General features: G+C 44.3%; 1 protein-coding gene across 3 annotated transcripts in view; it reads right to left on the bottom strand.

Moving 5' to 3' along the window:
- Nucleotides 1-23,837, bottom strand: part of LOC106568715 (low-density lipoprotein receptor-related protein 8) — a 171,220-nt gene that overhangs the window by 16,364 nt on the left and 131,019 nt on the right. For all 3 annotated transcript variants that reach the window (XM_014139293.2, XM_014139291.2, XM_014139295.2), the window contains 6 exons: nt 16,933-17,052; nt 14,095-14,220; nt 11,850-12,021; nt 9,291-9,524; nt 8,631-8,749; nt 3,170-3,309 (listed from right to left, as the gene is read on the bottom strand). In XM_014139293.2, coding sequence (XP_013994768.1) covers nt 3,170-3,309; nt 8,631-8,749; nt 9,291-9,524; nt 11,850-12,021; nt 14,095-14,220; nt 16,933-17,052 — 911 coding nt within the window. The remainder of the gene's footprint in view (nt 1-3,169; nt 3,310-8,630; nt 8,750-9,290; nt 9,525-11,849; nt 12,022-14,094; nt 14,221-16,932; nt 17,053-23,837) is intronic.

Genomic DNA, 23,837 nt, shown 5'->3' with positions numbered 1-23,837 from the left:
AAACTTGAGACATCTTGGCATTGTGCTATGTGACAAAACTGCACATTTTAGAGTGGCCTTTTATTGTCTCCAGCACAAGGTGCACCTGTGTAATGATCATGCTGTTTAATAAGCTTCTTGATATGCCACACCTGTCAGGTGGATGGATTATCTTGGCAAAGGAGAAATGCTCACTAACAGGGATGTAAACAAACTTGTGCACAACATTTGAGAGAAATAATATTTTTGTGCATATGGAACATTTCTGGAATTGTTTATTTCAGCTCATGAAACATGAGACAAACACTTGACATGTTGCGTTTATATTTTTGTTCAGTATATGTGATCGTATACAAATGTAAGCAAGGTATAAAATGAATATGTTTTAGTCTAATATTATATCTGTTTGGGCTTCTGGCCGTCAATTTTCAGTCCCCAAATTATTAGTAAATATGTTCCGGCCCCCTGACCATCCGCAAAATAAAAAGTTGTGCCACAGCTGAATTTAGTTGATGATCCCCGATGTAGACGTACCAAAGTTTCATGACCACCGCAGCCCTACTTGGGAGCAAGCAAATGCACCACACACAAACACACGCTGTGTATGCATAAGCACACACACATCACACATCACATAGACAGACACTTCCCTCTGGCCCACCCGTTAACCAGCTGCCAGCCTGTCTGTGTGCGATATGACTAGGGCCAGCAGTAAAACTTTAATCTGGGTGGATGCCAGTGTGTCATAGCTGTGCCTGCAGTGTGTGTGTGTGTGTGTGTGCACACGAGCATCTGTGTGTACGTGCAATAATCTGTATGTGTGTGTACATCAATATGCGTGTGTGTGCCAGTGGTGTGGCCCTGCCTGCAGTGTGTGTGTATGTGTGTGTGTGTGTATATATATATATGTGCCCACGCACTGCATCTGTGTGTGCCAATGTTGTGGCCAGTGCCTGCAGTGCGTGTGTCACTAACAACAACAACAGAGCTCTGGGCAGCTCTCAGCTCCCTCTCCTCTCCAGTAACTTCTCTGTTTATTCCGCACAGTCTGTCGTCCCAGAGGGGAAGACAAAACAAACACAGCAGTCATAGACTAAACACACACCCGCGCACACAGCAGTGGGAGACTAAACACAGACATCAAGCGCTGCGTGACACAGCAGCACCCAGCTAATGATAGCTCCGTCAGTCAGCGTTACACCATTCAATGACTTGAATGTCTTTCCTTCTGGGGTTCCGAGTCTCCATAGGTCAATAAGGACAGTCAAAAAATGAAGAAAAAAAAAATACACCGTAAAAAAAAAACATCTAACACGTGTTGATATTTGTTTAGGAGAATATAGCAGCCCAGGGTAACGATAGCTCCGTCAATGTAACACCATCAATTACTTAATGGCTGTCTTTACTTCTGGAGTTTCTGTCTCAGGAGGGTAATGGGGACAGTCAAGTCGGAAATCAATGATATTTGAAAGACATAAAAAAAATGTGTCTAGATATTGAATTAGGAGGACATGGTACCTATTAGCATGTTTTTGCTTCATGTCAAAATCATCCTTAAGACCTCCCGAGTGGCGCAGTGGTCTAAGGCAGTGCATCGCTGTGCTAGCTGTGCCACTAGAGAACCTGGTTTGAGTCCAGGCTCTGTCGCTGCCGGCCGCGACCGGGAGACCCATGGGGCGGCGCACAATTGGCCCAGCGTCGTCCGGGTTAGGGGAGGGTTTGGCCGGCAGGGATAATCCTGTCCCATCGCACACTAGCGACTCCTGTGGCGGGCTGGGCGCAATGCACACTGACATGGTCGCCAGGTGTGTACGGTGTTTCCTCTGACACATTGGTGCGGCTGGCTTCCTGGTTGAGTGGGTGTTGTGTCAAGAAGCAGTGCGGCTTGGCTGGGTTGTGTTTCCGAGGACGCACGGCTCTCGAACCTCACCTCTCCTGAGTCCGTATGGGAGTTGCAGCGATGGGACAGGACTATAACTACCAATTGGATAACTCAAAAAGGGGTAAAAAAAAGTATAAAAAAATCACAAGTTGATTGTGTGGCTCAATGAAGTTACTTATGGATGATTTGGACATGACGCGCGAAATGCTAATATAGGACCATAGACTTTGTGCAACAAATGCAAAAAAGTTAGCATTTGAAACAGTGGCCAGGTAAACAAAACCAAAGCATGGATTGCTGTCATGCATTGTCCATAGACTGCTTCAAAGTTCAATGCAGATGTTTTTATCTCAATATCAAATCCTTTCTGGGTAACAATTAAGTGCCTTACTGTGATTCTATTCAATTAAAATGGTCAAAAAGAAACAAAAATAGCTTCGCGGCAAAGCTCAATTTCTCAATAAATAATTTAGCTAGGAATGTCTGGGAGTGGTCTGAGTGGGGAAAGGGAAAACTGAAAACTAGCTGTTATTGGCAGAGAGGTTTGGAACGTTCTTTCTTATTTGTCTGTTAACAAATCCACCATGCAGGCCAAAGCTCCATCCCACCAAAACAGGCTGAATTTTCAGCTTTTACACTAAAAGGGTATTATCAAAATGTTTACAATTTCACAGTGTTATTCCAACCTATGGAAATGTATATAAAACTAGTTTCTGACTGCACTGGGCCTTTAAGGAAACCGATGTGTTATTTTGCAATTTGGGTGAACTACCCCTTTAACTTTTGTAGCTTGTACACAACGCTTGTAAAACTACAGGGTTTACACAAATAGTTATTGTGCACCCTGGCTGATCCTAGGACAAAATGGGACAAGGGTTGCAAAATTCTTTACAAAAATGTTCAGGTTTTCCAGAAATCCTGGTTGTAGGATTCTTGATTTCCTGCTCTTTCCTTCCTGATTCCCGTAATCTTCCAACTGGGAAACCTGGGAATTTTGGGAAAGTTACTGTAATATGCAACCCTAACTGAAAGTATATAATTGAACAGACAATTGTCAGGCCTTCATTTTTTTTTTATGACTTTATTTTTCCAGAATAAAGTTCTCTCTCTCTGCCCCTTCCCCTCTCTTTTCACCTTTTATCTCTCCCACTCTCTGTGTCTCCAACTTCTCATCAGCCTTTATTTCAGCTCATTAAAGGCGTGTCCACAGACACCTAGCTCATCCCTCTGCTCACTCAACCCTTCACTCGCAAGATGTTCAGCATTAGAGCGGCACACACCGGCAAAACCACACACACACTCTCTCACCTCAAACACGGCCAGTGCGTAGGGGTGTCCCAGTCTCTCTGAGGAGGACAGGTGTGTCCTGCGGTGAGCCCCGTTCAGGTCCACGCTGGAGATGAGGTGCAGCTTGGAGTCCACCCAGTACAGACGCCTGTTGGCTACATCTGACACACACACACACACACACACACACACACACACACACACACACACACACACACACACACACACACACACACACACACACACACACACACACACACACACACACACACACACAGGCATTGATGGCCACTTGGGCAGACATACAGCTCCGAAAACACTGCTCATTATAATATTTAGTCAAACGATCAATTGGGGTTATATCAAGAAGTTTCAACTCGAAGGAGATGAGTTATCAACTGTAAGTTCACTATGTAACAAAACTAGTGAAAACCAAACCAAAACAAAAGAAAGAAACTAAGGAAAAGCACTTTACAAATGGACTGTATTACCATTATTAACATTGGAACTGCTAAAGCAGTTATTTTGACTGCTCCTTGATTTTTCCAAAATAAGTCTATATAACACATCGTCAGTGTTAGAATCGTAATATCACAAACAGAACTGGAGTTATAACCAGTTTTAGGAGGGCATGTCATTTTGAATGGTTTTCCCCCGCTGACCCTCCTTTTCCCGACAGTTTGGCCTGCTCCGCTCCTCCTCCCCAGCTGATAATCACCCCGATAACTGCCTCGATACTGAACCTAAACTATACCGAAACTAATTTGAACCCATATAACAACAGAGTAAATATATTAAGTAAAGTATGATTGGCGAAAGGGGGCGAAAGGGGGAGAATGGGTGAGTTGATGAGCGAGGGGAAGTGAATGATGCATAATTATGTAATCACCAATTGTGAATGAAGAACAGGGCGGGCCATTCTATTGCATTGGTATACTCTAATCATAATCTCTAAATGGTATGTACCCTATATCAGTCCACCAAATCAAAGCAGTCTTATCAGCCTACTCTGACCTACTTGGAGTAGGCTACACAGTGAGGGCATGCGTAATTGTACATGCTGAACAGCTTCCAACACCTGGGAAAATATCCACATCGGGCAGAAGGTGAGCGAATGTAGGAGAATGTGGTGATGAGGCTTGTAGAACCTTAAGTTGGCAAGGGGAGAAATGTCACCATGGGCAATATCTTCACTTCACCATGGAACATTTCTTCACTTCACTGTCATTGGCAAACAACTACTGCAAAATAAAACAAGCCTAGTCGGCACCATGAACGAAGTGAGATGGGAGAACCCTCCCTCTGTGCAAAATAAGGCGCCTGCACAGCCGAAAACCGGAGACTATTAAGCACCACAAGCAAACAAAGGTATGTTAAAGTGCTTCAAGCAAGTGAAGGTTACGAAGAATGTATCAACTATTAGGACAAGGGATAACGCACTCAATGTCAGCACGAGCTGACAATAATTAAAAAATGTTTACTACTGTCATATTGACACATTCATTATAATTCATTATAATGCCAGAGGTGATGAAAGTAGGAAACAACATCTCCACCTCGCTGACCATCAACATTAGGGCCCCACAAGGGTGCGTGCTCAGCCCCATCCTGTACTCCCTGTTCACCCACGACTGCGTGGCCATGCTCGCCTCCAACTCAATCATCAAGTTTGCAGACGACACAACAGTAGTGGGCTTGATCACCAACAACGACGAGACGGCTTACAGGGAGGAAGTGAGGGCACTCGGAGTGTGGTGTCAGGAAAACAACCTCTCACTCAATGTCAACAAAACAAAAGGAGATGATCGTGGACTTCAGGAAGCAGCAGAGGGAGCACCCACCTATCCACATTGAAGGGACAGCAGTGGAGAAGGTGGAACGTTTTAAGTTCCTCGGTGTACACATCAACGACAAACTGAAATGGTCCACCCACACAGACAGTGTGGTGAAGAACGCGCAACAGCACCTCTTCAATCTCAGGGGGCTGAGGACATTTGGCTTGTTACCCAAAACCCTGACTAACTTTTACAGATCCACAATCGAGAGCATCCTGTCGGGCTGTATCACGGCTTGGTACGGCAACTGCTCCGCCCTCAACCGCAAGGCTCTCCAGAGGGTGGTGCGGTCTGCACAACGCGATCACTGGGGGAAAACTACCTACCCTCCATGACACCTATAGCACCCGATGTCACAGGAAGGCCAAAAAGATCATTAAGGACATCAACCACCCGAGCCACTGCCTGTTCACCACGCTACCATCCAGAAGGAGAGGTCAGTACAGGTGCATCAAAGCTGGGACCGAGAGACTGAAGAACAGCTTCTATCTCAAGGCCATCAGACTGCTAAACAGCAAGCACTAACTCAGAGAGGCTGCTGCCTACATGGAAACCCAATCACTGGCCACTTTAACAAATGGATCACTAGTCACTTTAAATAATGCCACTTTATATAATGCCACTACAATAATGTTTACATATCTTACATTACTCATATCATATGTACTGTTGAAGTCGGAAGTTTATATACACCTTAGCCAAATACATTTAAACTCAATTTTTCACCATTCCTGACATTTAATCCCAATAAAAATTCCCTGTCTTAAGTCAGTTAGGATCACCACTTTAATTTAAGAATGTGAAATGTCAGAATAATAGTAGAGGGAATGATTTATTTCAGCTTTTATTTTTTCATCACATTCCCAGTGGGTCAGAAGTTTACATACACTCAATTAGTATTTGGTAGTATTGCCTTTAAATTGTTTAACTTGGGTCAAATGTTTCGGGTAGCCTTCCACAAGCTTCCCACAATAAGTTGGGTGTATTTTGGCCCATTCCTCCTGACAGAGCTGGTGTAACTGAGTCAGGTTTGTAGGCCTCCTTGCTCGCACACGCTTTTTCAGTTCGGCCCACACATTTTCTATAGGATTGAGGTCAGGGCTTTGTGATGGTCACTCCAATACCTTGACTTTGTTGTCCTTAAGCCATTTTGCCACAACTTTGGAAGTATGCTTGGGGTTACTTATTTGCAACCAAGCTTTAACTTCCAGACTCATGTCTTGATGTTGCTTCAATATATTCACATAAATTCCATCCTCATGACGCCATCTATTTTGTGAAGTGCACCAGTCCCTCCTGCAGCAAAGCACCCCCACAACATGATGCTGCCACCCCCGTGCTTCACGGTTGGGATGGTGTTCTTCAGCTTGCAAGCCTCCCCCTTTTTCCTCCAAACATAATGATGGTCATTATGGCCAAACTGTTCTATTTTTGTTTCATCAGAACAGAGGACTTTTCTCCATGTGCAGGTGCAAATCATAGTCTTTTTTAGGCGGTTCTGGAGCAGTGGCTTCTTCCTTGCTGAGAGGCCTTTCAGGTTATGTCGATATAGGACTCGTTTTACTGTGGACATAGATTCTTTTGTAACCGTTTCCTCCAGCATCTTCACAAGGTCCTTTGCTGTTGTTCTGGGATTGATTTGCACTTTTTGCACAAAAGTACATTCATCTCTAGGAGACAGAACGCGTCTCCTTCCTGAGCGGTATGACGGCTGCGTGGTCCCATGGTGTTTATACTTGTGTTCTATTGTTTGTACAGATGAACGTGGTACCTTCAGGCATTTGGAAATTGCTCCCAAGGATGACGCAGACTTGTGGAGGTCTTGGCTGATTTCTTTTGATTTTCTCATGATGTCAAGCAAAGAAGCACTGAGTTTGAAGGTGGGCCTTGAAATACATCCACAGGTACACCTCCAATTGACTCAAATGATGCCAATTAGCCTAACAGAAGCTTCTAAAGCCATGACATCATTTTCTGGCACAGTCAACTTAGTGTATGTAAACTTCTGACCTACTGGAATTGTGATACAGTGAATTATAAGTGAAATAATCTGTCTGTAAACAATTGTTAGAAAAATTACTTGTGTCATGCACAAAGTAGATGTCCTAACCGACTTGCTAAAACTATAGTTTGTTAACAAGAAATTTGTGGAGTGGTTGAAAAACAAGTTTTAATGACTCCAACCTAAGTGTATGTAAACTTCCGACTTCAACTGTATATACTGTATTTTATACCATCTATTGCACCTTGCTGTCGCATGTGCTCCCTCTCCGGCCTCTAGGTCACCAGGCTGCTCGTTAGGGTGCACACCTGTCACCAGCGTTACGCGCATAATGACACTCACCTGGACTCCATCACCTCCTTGATTACCTGCCCTTTATATGTCACTCCCTTTGGTTTCTTCCCCAGTCGTCATTGAAGCTGTCTCATGTCGGTGCGCTGTTTGTGTTACTTGTTTTGTTCATTTATTAATTAAATGTATTCACTCTCTGAACTTGCTTCCAGACTCTCAGCGTACATCGTTACCCTTGCCTATGCCACTCGGCCATCGCTCATCCATATACTTATATGTACATAATCTCATTCACCCCTTTTAGATTTGTGTGTATTAGGTAGTTGTTGGGGAACTATTAGATTACTTGTTAGATATTACTGCACTGTCGGAACCAGAAGCACAAGCATTTCGCTACCCTCACATTAACATCTGCTAAACATGTGTATGTGACCAATAAAATTTGCTTTGATTTGATTGCTTTTGTGCCGATTTTCACTATTTATCAAGGCCACTTGGCGCTCATAATGATGTTTAGGCTACTGATGTTTTCATCATTTGACCCTGCGTCTTGGGTGGTTGGGGTATTTGTTTTATTTTGTCGTTATAAAAAGAAGCTGTTACCGTGTTCCAACACATATGCTTTCTGTTTCACAGTTGTAACAAAGGCACTCCATGAATAAAATTGATTGAACACTTGAATTGTGTTTTTACAAAAAGCCTGCATAACATAATGAAAATTCTGTTGTGTTATAAAATAATAATAATAGTTTTCTAAATGTTACGCAAGGCCTTATTATTTTTGTGATAACATATATGAAATGTATTAATTACACTGTTAGAATGTTGCAGTCACAATGACTGCTCATTAGGTTGAGGCCCAGAGGTTCTAGTGTTAAAAGGTTTCTAAGGCGCACAGATATAGAGGATAAAATATTTTTAAGCTTGCTTGAAAAATACATATTGTTAAAACCAAAGTATTTCAGCAAATGCTTTCAACAGTGTATATCTAACACGGCGCCTCCTCTTGACAACGCTTTGCTCCAACGCTTCATTCCAACCCAACGCTTCGCTTGAAATTTGCATAAAGTAGAGCAGAGCTAAACTTTTTCTACCACTCCGCTAGCAGGATTCCCGCCGCTTACCTTCCTTACAATCCCCCGCATATTTCTCTGGGGGCAGAACTTCTAATGCCGAATTTGTTGTTGGTGAAAACTCACTGTAAGGCACTCACATAAAAGTGGTGTTGTGTAAACACCCCGTGTGTGTGTGCGTGCGTGCGTCTGGGTCTGTCTGGATCTGTGTGTGTATGTGTGTGTATGTGTGTGTATATATGCGAGTCTGTGAGTCTGTGTGAGTGTGCGCGCCCTCTTACCTAGGGTGATGCCGTTGGGCCACTCGATGTTATCTGACACCAAGACCTGTCGGTCCACCCCATTCATCCCAGCCTTCTCGATCTTGGCCCGGGTGCCCCAGTCAGACCAGTACATGAACCTGGGCAGAGGAATGGTGGTCCTCTGTAGATCAGTTGGTAGAGCGCTTGCAAAGCCAGGATAGTGGGTTGATCCCCGTGACCACCATTATGTAAAATGTATGCCTGCATGACTAAGTCGGTTTGGAAAAAAGCACCTGCTAAACGGCATATATTATGATATTCTAGGGAAACCAACACGAAATCAAGCTGTTTACTGCTGTATGCATGTTTACACAGACAGACATACTCTCTACGTATTGACAAACATTCACATCGGTGTCCAACTCATGTTTGTTCGTCATTATTGACGACAATGACATAATATTAAAACATATCACAAGTACAGTGAATGTGCTGACAGCTGGTGAGGTCAATCTGTGCCTGTAACAGTCTGTGGCGCAGTGGACATTATATATTATTGGTGGAAGTTCTGCCAGAGCAGGAGCTACTTGTTTTTCACTTATGCTCTTGTCTTTTCAACATGGCATTGTTGGCCTTCTTCATTTACGAGGTGGTTGCGCCAACACGACCACAAACCAACACACAAACCCCCACACTTACCCGTGCTGAGGGTCCAGGGCTATGGCTCTGGGCTCGCTGAGTTCCGTGTCCACCAGCACCCTCCTCTTGAGGCCGTCGTAGGCTGAGGCCACCGAGACGGTCTTGTGGCCCGAGTCGGTCCAGTAGAGGTTGTGCTGGACCCAGTCTAGGGCCAGGCCCTCGGGGGAGAGGAGAGAGCCAGAGTCCACCAGGGTCACCTGCTGGGACGGGACACTGGCCTCCGGGATCAGAGCACTGGGGGATAGAGGGGGACATGTGAATATGGTAATAGATAAGGGTGTAAAAAGAAACGCTTGAGAATCACACTCAAAGACTTGCACCAGCTACCTCAAAAGTAATAGCCAGGATTCAACACAGATAGACAACCTGTGCACTGTGATTGAATTTTAAAGGGGATTTATACTTGAGCAAACGTCAGACTGGTAACGGTCTGCCAGAGGAGATTTATATCCCTGCTGAAGACACTTTTATAAAGATTCTTTTAAATCTATGATTTCAATGTATGATTATAATTAGCCATCTTTTTTTCAAATCAGTTCTTTAAATATGCAACAAGTGTTTTGTTTCATTACGTTCAGCCCTTTTCTTTGGTCAAATTAAGTTCCAACTGTTGTGTTTGCCGCAACATAATACATTTACCGGTAGGGTTAGTAGGGCTACTCGCTCTCAAAACATGAAAAGGAAAAACCAAAAAAGGCGAGATGCAAAACTTAATGCCACAATATAATAACCTGTTCATGTGTTCCCTATAAACAATGACTTGACTTACTTTTGATACTACCCTAATAAAGTTGTCAAGGTTTGATGTGGTATGGCTATTAGTAGGATTAGCTACTGCAGGCCTATGAAGGCAGAATGCATCAGCCCTCCAACTGGCCCCGACAGTTGAACTTGAGGTGATGAAGAATGTTTTAGGCCTACCAGAGTTCATCCTTTAATCTAACAATATAATATTATAAAACATATTGTGATTGAAAATGAACAAATTAGCTTCCTTCTGTATGCTTTATCTGTATAGCAGAAGCATGTTGGTGTTGGGAACATATTGCCGGCATATCTTTCTCTTGGTCTCTCTAGGGCTAGGAGTAAGCTTCTCTTCCTTTATATATTTTTTTGCAATATTAATATCATACAGTGGATGCCTAAGCTTATAGGCCTACATGCAAGCAATGCCCTGATGAATTTAGCGCTTAAATCTCCGAGGGGGGCAATTCATGTTTTAGGAAAGTAAAAACCAATAAATCAATAGTATACTGTCCAAATGATCCACAGTTACGTGTCCTTAAAAATTGCGTATAACAACAACAACAAAAATAATTTGTTGTGTTTCGATGTGTAGCATATTCAAAACTTCATAGACTATTGATTTATTGGTTTTTACTTTCCTAAAACATGAATTGCCCCCCTCGGAGATTTAAGCGCTAAATTCATCAGGGCATTGCTTGCATGTAGGCCTATAAGCTTAGGCATCCACTGTATGATATTAATATTGCAAAAAAATATGTTTATTGATGGCGCTGGCAGCACCCGGTCGGAGGTTTCTTTCGCTCTTTCGTTCTACTCTCAGATCTGAATGGGTCTCTGGGATCCGAACCAGCACGGGTCTGTTTGGGTCTTATTTTCAACAGGCCTTTTCAGAACGGGTCTGACTGTCCTCGGGTTCATTCTGAGCGGGTCTGTTTTTTTTTTATGTATTAATGCATATCGGGTCGGGTGGGAAAGCCACAGATGCATTTCAGAACAGACTTAACTTTTTGGACCCGTGAAGACCTCTAGTGCACAGGTCAGTAATCTGTGTTGGTTTGAATCTCTGCCTCAGTTGCTGATGGTCCTAGTGGTGCCAGTAACAGAGTGACACTTGTGGCAGGCCATGGCTTAACGAAATAAATTAACCTTGTGTTCATTTAAAAGGGTTCATTTCACAGTCAGTCTCTGTAGGTGAGACACTGTATCCAGAATAGCAGCTGTCCACACAGGGAGCTGTCCTACAAGCTAATGACTGGGCACTTTTACAACAGGGGAGATGAGTATAGGTAATGGGTATAGATTCCAGTTCTCTGATATACTGTCCCAATTAGCACACTCCCATGTGGGATAAGAGACACCAGGTAGAGGTTAGAGAGGTATGAGGGATAAAACAAATGAGTTCATTAAATGTGACTGGCTCCCACTCAAATAGGAAAAAATTATAATATAATAATTTATATAATCCACTAGATTAATCCATATTAATCCAATCCATCTGTGTTGAAATGCGTTCAGATGAACAACTTTTGAAATATATTTATTTTTCAAGACAAACATTTTCAAAAGCAAAGCAATCCTAAGAGGTGATTGCATAAGGACATTAGTGAGTGAGGGAGCGAGTGATTGTCCTTCCCAAAGTTCATAGGTTAACTACCCGGAAAGGGTATCCTCAAAGTTCCCAGGTGGGAATCAGGAGGCAATGCTTCAATTGGAAATCCTCCAAGTAGGATTTCTGAAAAACCTGTGAACTTGGGGAAAGTTTCAGGAATTTTGTAAATTGCAACCCATAAGGTCAAGTGTCAGAACCAGTACCTGTAGATGTTGCGGTGGAAGCGGTCGCACCAGAACAGGCGGTTATTGGCCACGTCTATGTCAAGCGCCACAGCGTTTTTCTGGGTTGCCAGCACCTGGCTGTAATCCTTCTTCACTGGGTCCACCCGACGGATCTCATGGCGGTTGGTGAACATCAGGTAGGGCGACTTCCCTGTAGAAGGGAAAGTGGAGAGGTCAACTTATTTTGCCCATATTCTTTGGCCAGAATTCATATTCTATGGCCTATCTTCCTGGGGTCTTTCTACGGAAGGGGTGAGAAAGTATTCACACCCCTTGACTTTTCCAATCAAATCTCATTTTATTTGTCACATGCGCCAAATACAACAGGTGTAAAACTTACAGTGAAATACTTACTTACAAGCCCCTAACCAACAATGCAGTTTTAAGAAAATAAGAGTTAATAAAAAGTTTACTAGATAAACTAAGGTAAAAAATTTACACAATAAAAAAACAATAACGAGGCTATATACAGGGGGTACCGGGTCAATGTGTGGGGGTACAGGTTAGTCAAGGTAAATTAGGTAATATGTACATGTAGGTAGGGGTAAACAGTGAGTAGCAGCAGTGTAAAATGCAAATAGTCAATTTGATTAAATATGGCTCGGGGGTAGAAGCTGTTAAGTAGCCTTACCCCGAAAGACTTACCGAGAAAGACTCACGGCTGTAAACCATTCTACTGTCAAGGCTGTGTGTTAGATTTTATACATCTGTCAGCAACGGGTGTGGCTGAAATAGCCGAGTCCACATAGCGTACATGATACGCAAGTGCACACTGTATATACGCTTGCCAGGCACACACACTAACCCCCCCCCCCCCCAATTTGTTTTTTAAACAACTCAAAAGCTAGTGGAGCAGGATAAAGAAACATTATCTAATTAAACCACACTACTTTCCTATCTAGCTTTAGCGACAGATTGACGTATTTACATTCTGAATCAATCTAATTACGCTCACATGCCCTCGAGGCACCAAGGTGAGTCACAGCAGTTTAGCCCATTACAACAAATTATTTCTAATAGTGTGACATGAGTACCTCTCCAAATAACAATGCCAAGAGGGTAATTTCTGTAATTCTTGTCTCCTCAGAAAATAATCCCCAAAAGCTTGAAGAGAGAGAGGAATTGAGAGAAGAGGCCATGTTTACATTCTTAAAAAAAAACATTTCCTAATTGGAAGGAGTGGGAGAGTTACACACAACGCTCATTCACCGACTAAAGAAGCAGTGGTTTGTGTGTGTGTGTGTGTGTGTGTGTGTGTGTGTCAGTGAGTGAGTGAGTGTAACTAAAGTAGCAGCGGGTCCCTCAAGCCTGTCGACTGCTGTGATATTACTGTCATTAAAATGCACTAATATAATTAAGCACGGCTGGGCTGTGTGTGTGTAAGTATGAGAGTGTGTATCTCTGTGTGTGTGTGTGTGTGTGTGTGTGTGTGTGTGTGTGTGTGTGTGTGTGTGTGTGTGTGTGGTAGAATCAGTAGTCATACTGATACTTGTTAGGTGTTTTAGATGAACTACGCACCAACCCAGGTGCATGAAAAGACAATGAGGAGCAACAAGATCATTCAGAGGAAAACTTAAGTGCTTCTTTGTTATCAAAAACCAATATGGCATTAAAACCATTATATGGGTGCTAAGGGTCTTGTTGCTTTCCTGAAATACAGAAACACCTAATTGAACCTCTTGGGTGCTTGTTGATGCAGCAAACAGAGAGCGGATATAACCTTATGTCCTCTGTATAAATATTTGATTTTTTTCTCCAGCTCCTGTGCCACACATCCATAGGCACTAGATCTCAGGAGAATGGATATGAACAACGCTGAAAGCGCCACCTTGCTATCTGATAGTCTAGGTAGAATTTTAACCATACTGCTTATACCTATCCAATTCTTTCAGATCTACATGAGTGCTTAAGGGGTATGGGCTAGGGATCGGTTTGGGGTTCATCTCTTTTCCTCCTCCCTCCCTCCCTCCCTCCCTCCCTCCCTCCCTCCCTCCCTCCCTCCCTCCCTCCCTCCCTCCCTCTATCCCCCTTCCTCCCTATCCCCCCTCCCGCTGTCACTCACCCTCTGCCTTGCCGGTCTTGGTGACGGGGTCCATCTCATAGCCTTCATAGCACTCATACTTGATGTCTCTACCTCCCTCTCTCTGTCCTTCCCTTCATCCCTTCCTCCCTCTGCTTCAACCCTCACTCTCTCCCTTCCCCCTTCCCTCCCGCTGTCACTCACCCTCTGCCTTGCAGGTCTTGGTGACGGGGTCCATCTCATAGCCTTGGTAGCACTCGCACTTGAAGTCTCCCTTGTAGTTGATGCAGATCTGGCTGCAGGCGTTGGCGCTCTCGCACTCATCAATGTCTAGGGCGGAATGGAAGAGGGGGTTATCAATCACACTGTACTCTAATGTGGAGGTGTGTGTGTTGGTTGGTTCTTATATCCTTGTGAGGACCTAAAATACCCCAAAGTCCCCACAAGGATAGAAAAAAAACAAGGACAATCCTCCCTCGTGGGGACATTTCCCACGTCCCCATGAGGACAAAGGCTATTTTAAGCTTAGGGGTTAGGTTTAGGGTTAGGGTTACAATTAGTGTTAGGGTAAGGAGTTAGTGGTTAGGTTTAGGTTTTATTTTTTATTGATTTATTTCACCTTCATTTAACCAGGTAGGCTAGTTGAGAACAAGTTCTCATTTGCAACTGCGACCTGGCCAAGATAAAGCGTAGCAATTCGACACATACAACACAGAGTTGCACAAGGAATAAACAAAACATAAAGTCAATAATACAGTAGAACAAAAAAGAAGAAAAAAAAGTCTATATACAGTGAGTGCAAATGAGGTAAGATAATAAATAGGCAATAAATAGGCCATGGTGGCGAAGTAATTACAACATAGCAATTAAACACTGGAATGGTAGATGTGCAGAAGATGAACGTGCAAGTAGAGATACTGGGGTGCAAAGGAGCAAGATAAATAAAATAAATACAGTATGGGGATGAGGTAGATAGATGGGCTGTTTACAGATGGGCTATGTACAGGTGCAGTGATCTGTGAGCTGCTCTGACAGCTGGTGCTTAAAGCTTGTGAGGGAGATATGGGAATTTTTGCAGTTCGTTCCAGTCATTGGCAGCAGAGAACTGGAAGGAAAGGGGACCAAAGGAGGAATTGGCTTTGGGGGTGACCAGTGAGATATACCTGCTGGAGCGCGTGCTACGAGTGGGTGCTGCTATGGTGACCAGTGAGCTGAGATAAGGCGGGGCTTTACCTAGCAGAGACTTGTAGATGACCTGTAGCCAGTGGGTTTGGCGACGAGTATGAAGCAAGGGCCAACCAACGAGACCGTACAGGTCGCAGTGGTGGGTAGTGTATGGGGCTTTGGTGACAAAACGGATGGCACTGTGATAGACTGCATCCAATTTGTTGAGTAGAGTGTTGGAGGCTATTTTATAGATGACATCGCCAAAGTCGAGGATCGGTAGGATGGTCAGTTTTACGAGGGTATGTTTGGCAGCATGAGTGAAGGATGCTTTGTTGCGATATAGGACGCGGATTCTAGATTTAATTTTGGATTGGAGAGGCTTAATGTGAGTCTGGAAGGAGAGTTTACAGTCTAAGCAGACACCTAGGTATTTATAGTTGTCCACGTGTTCTAAGTCAGAGCCGTCCAGAGTAGTGATGCTGGACGGGCAGGCAGGTGTTACTTGCATTTAAGAGCAGTTGGAGGCCACGGAAGGAGTGTTATACGGCATTGAAGCTCGTCTGGAGGTTAGTTAACACAGTGTCCAAAAAGGGGCCAGAAGTACACAAAATGGTGTCGTCTGCGTAGAGGTGGATCAGAGAATCACCAGCAGCAAGAGCGACATCATTGATGTATACAGAGAAGAGACTCGGCCCGAGAATTGAACCCTGTGGCACCCCCATAGAGACTGCCAGAGGTCCGGACAACAGGCCCTCCGATTTGACACACTGATCTCTATCAGAGAAGTAGTTGGTAAACCAGGCGAGGCAATCATTTGAGAAACCAAGGCTGACGAGTCTGCCGATAAGAATGTGGTGATTGACAGAGTCGAAAGCCTTGGCCAGGTCGTAGAATACGGCTGCACAGTAATGTCTCTTATCGATGGCGGTTATGATGTCGTTTAGGACCTTGAGTGTGGCTGAGGTGCACCCATGACCAGCTCTGAAACCAGATTGCATAGCGGAGAAGGTACGGTGGGATTCGAAATGGTCGGTGATCTGTTTGTTAACTTGGCTTTCGAAGACCTTAGAAAGACAGGGTAGGATAGATATAGGTCTGTAGCAGTTTGGGTCTAGAGTGTCACCCCCTTTGAAGAGGGGGATGACCGCGGCAGCTTTCCAATCTTTGGGAATCTCAGACGATACGAAAGAGAGGTTGAACAGGCTAGTAATAGGTGTTGCAACAATTTCGGCAGATAATTTTAGAAAGAGAGGGTCCAGATTGTCTAGCCCGGCTGATTTGTAGGGGTCCAGATTTTGCAGCTCTTTCAGAACATCAGCTATCTGGATTTGGGTGAAGGAGAAATGGTGGGGGCTTTGGCGGGTTGCTGTGGAGGGTGCTGGGCAGTTTACCGGGGTAGGGGTAGCCAGGTTGAAAGCATGGCCAGCCGTAGAGAAATGCTTGTTGAAATTCTCAATTATAGTGGAATTATCGGTGGTAACAGTGTTTCCTATCCTCAGAGCAGTGGGCAGCTGGAAGGAGGTGCTCGAATTCTCCATGCCAATTCTGTGGCTTAAAAGCTGTACTTTGAAGAAAAAAATTGCAATTCAAAAAGAGAGGTGAAAATATGAGACCGTCTCTGTGGGTTCAAGTCTTCACATTTCTTCCAACAGATAGCAGTCTTTAACTTTGTGTGAGATGGAGAAATGATACTGATGAAAAGGAATGGAATTTTGAGAAGGGGGTATGAAAGTCACGGTACTATTTATGTGCGTGTGTGTCTATACTGTATTGTGTGTGTCTCTGTGTGTGTGTGTGTGTGTGTGTGTGTGTGTGTGTGTGTGTGTGTGCATCTGTATACTTCCGTATGTGTGTGTGCGTGCTCTCAATATTCACCTCCACATGTCCTCTTGTCCAGTAGCTGGTACCCGGTGGGACACTGGCACTCGTAGCCGATTGGTCGATCCAGGCAGATGTGGGAGCAGCCGCCGTTGTTGAGCGTGCACTCGTTGAGCCCTGGGAGACAGAGGTCAGAGGTCAGATATAACCACTAAGAGAGGCCTTTTAGCACCTGGGTCATGTCCATTCAGCACCAAACAAAAGAAAACGGACTGAAACAGAGGGGGACTACTTGGACTTAAAATGTTTTCTGGTGCGTGCCCAAATGAACACAACCATGACAGTAACTGAGAGATTGGCCCAATTCCATTTCTCATTCTCCGTTCAGTCGCTCACCCCACTTGCTCAGTTGTACTCCATGGAAACTCCCTCGAGTTCCGAAGGAGTTAACACCGTCCTATTGAGTACCCTTCAATAATTCGTTTGGAAGCTTCTCAGCATCTCTGATCCTCCACAATGCCCAGCTTTCTCCTCTCCTCTTCAGTAAAACCCTATCAAATAGCTGCCAGTCAAGTTGCGCTCACATGTTCCCTCACTGTTTTGAAGTAGGACTGAGCGAGAGAAGGAAGCGAATGAATGAAAGCATTCAGGAAGTGAATTAGGATTGAACACAATAAAGATGAATTTATCACCAATTATACAAACAAGGATGGCTGAAAAATGCTTCCCACCAATAACGGTAGATCAGCGAATAACAGCGTATCCCAGCGGTTCCCAAACTAGGGGTCATGTGATATGAAAATGGGGTCGTGGGAGAATGTCCAAAATCATGATAGAAATAAATAATTTCCACTAGATGTTGGAACATTACTGAGGGGACTTGCTTCCATTCAGCCACAAGAGCATTAGTGAGGTCGGGCACTGATGTTGGGCGATTAGGCCTGGCTCGCAGTTGGTGTTCCAATTCATCCCAAAGGTGTTCGATGGGGTTGAGGTCAGGGCTCTGCGCAGGCCAGTCAAGTTCTTCCACACCAATCTCGACAAACCATTTCTGTATGGACCTCAGTTTGTGCATGGGGGCATTGTCATGCTGAAACAGGAAAGGGCCTTACTCAGACTGTTGCCACAAAGTTGGAAGCACAGAATCGTCTAGAATGTATGCTGTAGCATTACGATTTCCCTTCACTGGAACTAAGGGGCCTAGCCTGAAGCATGAAAAACAGCCCCAAACCATTATTCCTCCTCCACCAAACTTTACAGTTGACAATATGCATTCGGGCAGGTAGTGGCATCCGCCAAACCCAGATTCGTCCGTCGGACTGCCAGATAGTGAAGCATGATTCATCACTCCAGAGAACGCATGTCCACTGCTCCAGAGTCCAATGGTGGTGAGCTTTACACCACTCCAGCGTATGCTTGGCATTGCACATGGTGATTTTAGGCCTTGTGTACGGCTGCTCGGCCATGGAAACCCATTTCATGAAGCTCCCGACAAACATTTCTTGTGCTGACGTTGCTTTCAGGTGCAATTTGGAACTCGGTAGTGAGTGTTGCAACCGAGGACAGGCGATTTTTACGCTTTACGCGCTTCAGCACTCGGCGGTCCCATGCTGTGAGCCCTACCACTTCGTGCTGTGAGGCCTACCACTTTGCAGCTGAACCGTTGTTGCTCCTAGACGTTTCCAATTCACAATAACAGCACAGTTGACCGGTGCAATTTGATGAACTGACTTGTTGGAAATGTGGCATCCTATGACGGTGACACTTTGAAAGTCACTGAGCTCTTCAGTAAGGCCATTCTACTGCCAATGTCTATTGAGATTGAATGGCTGTGTGCTCGACTTTATACACCTGTCAGCAACGGGTGTAGCTGAAATAGCTGAATCCACTAATTTGAAGGGGTGTCCACATACTTTTGTATATATAGTGTATCATAATATCGTACTTGTATCTCAAAATGATTGTAATTTGGTTAACCTTAAAAATCTAACTGAAAATGATTCAAATCTAAAAGACAAAATTCAACCACAGAGCCACCTTAGATCATGGGAAAAGGCCGCACTTGACCGTCCCACGGTGAATGGCTACGCTATGAAACCACATACTATTGCAGAGACTTTGATATTACCAGCCGCAATTGATATGGTGAAAACAATGTGCGGTGAGGCAAAGGCACAGAAACTCAGATCAGTACCGTAGTCAAATGAAGAATTTACGCTATTGCTAGCAATCAAGAGGGAACTCTGACTGAATGACTCAAACTCCCCAGCTTATGCTCTCCAAATGGTGAGGGCCTAAATGTCCACGCGTTTTTTTTGCTATACATGTCGGGGGATGCTATTCACGAAGACATATTGTTCTGTCTCAAGATTCCCGAGCATGAAACGGCACAGGGGATGGGATGTTCAGTGTGCTGCGTGGCTATGTTGACGATAAACAGATTCCATATGGGATCGAATGGTGGGCTTATTCACAGATGGGGCTCCATCTATCAAGGGATGGCGGGCGGGCCTCTGCACTCTAGTTATGAATGAGTCTCCCTCTGCCATATGGACGCACTGTATGATGCACCGAGAGCAACTGGCGGCAAAAGAGCTGGGCACAGAACTCAGAGATACTGCAGCAGGTAACTTCGATTGTAAACTACATCTAACTACATCCACTGCGCACACGCCTGTTTAAAATACTATGTGGAGACATGGGACCAGAGCATTATGGGGTTCTATTTCACACAGGCTTGGTGGTTATCGAGGGGGAGTGTTGTAAATATTTTTTTTTGCATTGAGAGAGGAACTGTTGTAAAAAATAAAATAAAAAGATCTGGTTGACTTTCTGTGTAAAGAAAAGAAAATAACAGAAAACAGCATCAGTACCTGTGGGGTAGGACACAGAAAGTAGGACACGGACCTACTTCCTAATCGTGTCCCACACGAGTGATGTCTGCTCGCCTCCAACGCTTGGAAGAGCACTTTGGGACGGACCTACTTCCCAATCGGTTTGACTGTGATTCTGGATCAGTTGATATGCCAGTAAGTGGAATCAAACAGCTGATCGGGCTGTCATGTGACCGAATGCTACAGACAATGCATTCATGGGTCACTACAGAGGAGTTTTGGTTCCTGACTCAAAGGGAATACCCTGCCGTCTACCTCTGAGCATTAATGCCGCGTTCAAAACAACTGGGAACTCAGAACTGGGAACTGGGAAATCTCAGACTTCAGTGCGTTCAAAACAACTGGGAAAAGTCACTTTGAACGATCATCCAACTCGAAAACTCAGACCCCTTTCTAGAGCTCCGACTTTCCGACTTTCCGACCTAAAGATCACTGATGTCATGAGTTGACCTCGTTCTCAGTTGTTTTGAAAGCACCATAAAACTCATGGTAGGCTACCCTTTGCCGGCTCATATCTGTGTGAAGCTGGATTCAGTGCTCTCGTCTGCATTAAAACCAAATATCGATCCAGGTTGGATGTGACAGCAGAGATGAGGTGCGCACTGTCGACCATCTCATTAGTGGTGGTGAGACAAAAGACATTATGTCAGAGTAATTTGCAATTGACTGCCCCACAAAAGTATGTGATGGTGAGTTGGGAGAACAATCAGAAATGCTTTTAGATGCTATGTTTTTCAATTGACTGCCATAGCCCCAAATAAAAAAAAGTAAAAATTGGCTGTTAATGACATTATTGTTTTTTCATATGGTTGGGGTCGCGAGAATTTTCATATATCAAAATGGGATCGTGGGCCAAAAAGGTTTGGGAGGCCCAAGGAAAAGAAGAAAGATACATCACAATCAATTTGTGAGAAGCCAGTCTCCACCTAGTGTGTGTGAAAGGTGTTCAATTTGGGAGGTGACCTCTAAATCATTCCTCTCTATTCATGAGAGCTGGTTTGGAAAGCTGCCACAGTTTTCACACTCAAGTAGCCTCAAAGGACCTTCCTGTCACACACACACACACCACGCCACACCACACACACACACACACACACACAGGTAACTGCCCAAATAACAGAAACACCAATACAATGTGTCTTAATAAGGTGTTGGGACACCACGATCCAGAACAGCTCCAATGTACCTTGGCATAAATTCTACAAGTGTCTGGAACTCTATTGGACGGATATGACACCATTCTTCAACGAGAAATACCATCATTTGTTGATTTGTTGATGGTGGTGGAAAACGCTGTCTCAAGCACCGCTCCAAAATCTCCCAGAAGTGTTCAGCTGGGTTTAGATCGACTGAGCATATGGTTTACATCATTTTCATGCTCATCAAACCATTCAGTGACCACACGTGCCCTGTGGATGGGGGAATTGTCGTCATATGTGGGCATAGCCATGGTAGCCAAAATAATAGCCTGCCCAACATTTTTATACATGACCCTAAGCATAATCGGATGTTAATTAACTTAGGAATCACACCTGTTTGGAAGCCAGTGCTTCCAATACACTTTGTATCCCTCATTTACTCAAGTGTTTCCGTTATTTTGGCAGTTACCTGTATGTGCTCACACAAACACACGTGCGAACACACTTTCTCTCCCTCTCTCTCTATCCCTTTTTATCTCCCTCCCTCCCTCTCTCTATCCTTTTCCCTCTCTCTTTTCAACCTCTAATGCATCGGCGCTCCCCATAAGCTCATCCGGGGATAAAAGCAGCATCTGCCTGTGTTCAAATGTGAAAGGCTGTATCATGATACAGCATTCAATCAATACTTGTGGTAATAGGCTTTTATTTCTAATGGAACGGTAAAATATCAAATACATAAAAACACACGCCTGAGCGCACCGAGAAATACACTCCGGTTTATTTTTGCAGCGTTAAGGTTGAGGGGAGTAAATTGGAGTAAATTGGGGCCCATTATCCTGGCCGCTGTGTGTGTGTGTGTGTGTGTGTGTGTGTGTGTGTGTGTGTGTGTGTGTGTGTGTGTATGTGTGCTTATAAATACGCTTATACATTTCTGTGCGTGTGTGTCGTGTCTGTGTATAAATGTTTGTGTGAGTATATAGGTGTGTGCGTGCTGTGCGTGTGTGTGGTTTACGGCATCTGTGTCTTGGTGTGTCTACTGTATGCTGTATAAAACATGAGTGTGTTGTCTGGGCTGCTCCGCTTTAAGGGGAACATCTTGCGAGTGAAGGGTTGAGCAAGCAGAGGGATGAGCTAGGTGTCTGTGGACACGCTTTTAATGAGCTGCAATAAAGACTGATGAGACCCTGAGTCGGAGAGACAGAGAGGGAGGGAAGGAGAGAGAAAAGGAGAATCGAGTGGGGGAGGGGCAGAGAAAGAGAGAGATGGGGGCAGGAAAGGGGGAGAGATGGAGAAAGGGAGAGGGGGAGGAAGGGAAGAGAAAAAAAGGAAGAGAGAAAAGGAGTTAAAAAGAGACGAGACAGACGGAGAGACAGAAGAAAAGAAAGAGCGAGAACGAGAGAAGGGAGAGGAGCTCCCATTGGGATTTCTGTTTCGGTTTCATACTTTCTCCTTCCCTGCCCTTCCTTTGCCCTTCCCTCTCTTATGTTCTCTCCACCCTCTTCTCACTTTTTTAATCTCACCCTTACACCACCCCTCTACCTCCCCTTCCCCCTCTACCTCCCCTTCCCCCTCTACCTTCCCTTCCCCTCTCCCCTGTCTCCAGGGATTTGGAGGTGTGTAGTCCGTGAGAAATCCGTGGCCCAGCAATTTACAGATTTTCCAAATTCGATCTATGAATCCTATCAGTCTGGTTTGGACCTCACCACCCGTATAAAAGTCACTAATGCCTTATTACTCGTTATTACTTATTACCACGACACTCTCTCTATACTAATGCTTCTCAATTTAAGCTCAGCTTTTGATACTATCGACTATCACATTCTCATCAGGAGCCTAGAGACAAATGTTGCTCTTCAAGGTCAGGCGCACACTTGGTTTCGCTCCTATCTGTCAGACAGACTCCAATTTGTGCAATTAGATAATGAATCCTCGCCCTTAACCAGTGTTAGATTCGGCGAACCTGAAGGGTCGGTTTAGGGACCGTTATTGTTTTCATTGCACATGTTACCCCTAGGAGATGTCATTTACACAAACAAAATCGACTTTCATTGTTATGCTGACGATACTCAACTATATCTGTCAACGAAAAACGGTGACGTCACACAAATATTAAAACTTACAGAACCGAAATTCACACAAAACATGAATTATTAGCATTTAACCCCATTGTTAAAAATAGACGGCGCTGTCATTATCGCAAAACAATCTGACAAAGATCTCAGTCTTACACTTGACTCTGACCTCTCCTTCAACACCCACATGAAAAACATTTCCAGAGGAACCTACTTTAATTTACCAATGCCGTACTGGCCACGCACACCAGTGGTGGGTTTGGCACCGAAACGAGAATGCAGAAGCAGAAAAGAACCCCATACGTACTGTAAAATAGGGTGGCGGATCTTTGATGTTATGGAGCTGTTTTGTTTCCACTGGTCCTGTGGCCCTTTTTAAGGTCAACGGCACCATGGACTTTACCCAGTACAAGGACATTTTGGTTCATCCTCCTGGTTGCCTCTGCCAGGAGGATGAACCTTTCTAGCACAACTAGGCTTGGGTCGATATACCGTTTATACCGTATGCCGGGGTATATCGAAATACAATACTGTCAATACCGTTTTAAAAAACAGGGGTGCGTGCTACGCCACTGCTTATAACAAACGATAAGTTAAGTATAACTATAATAAATCTAAGATGTGTCAAATGAATTATATCCACCTCAGGGCTCCAGCTATGCATTTGATTTGCTAACTAAGTGGCTAGATGTCAAGATCAAGCTTCTTGACTACAGCAGAGACATTCAATCCCATCATGTATCAAGGTCCCTGTTGCCTAAATTGTTTTGTTCCCCCCCAAGAAATACAAAATAACAATTATAATACTTAATTGTTTTCAACATAAATAGCGGCCCTAGTGTGTACTTCCGGTAATA

Source organism: Salmo salar, chromosome ssa14 (genome assembly GCF_905237065.1).
Source record: "Salmo salar chromosome ssa14, Ssal_v3.1, whole genome shotgun sequence".
NCBI classification, from domain to species: Eukaryota; Metazoa; Chordata; class Actinopteri; order Salmoniformes; family Salmonidae; genus Salmo; species Salmo salar.
This window is presented reverse-complemented; position numbering and strand designations above follow the sequence as displayed.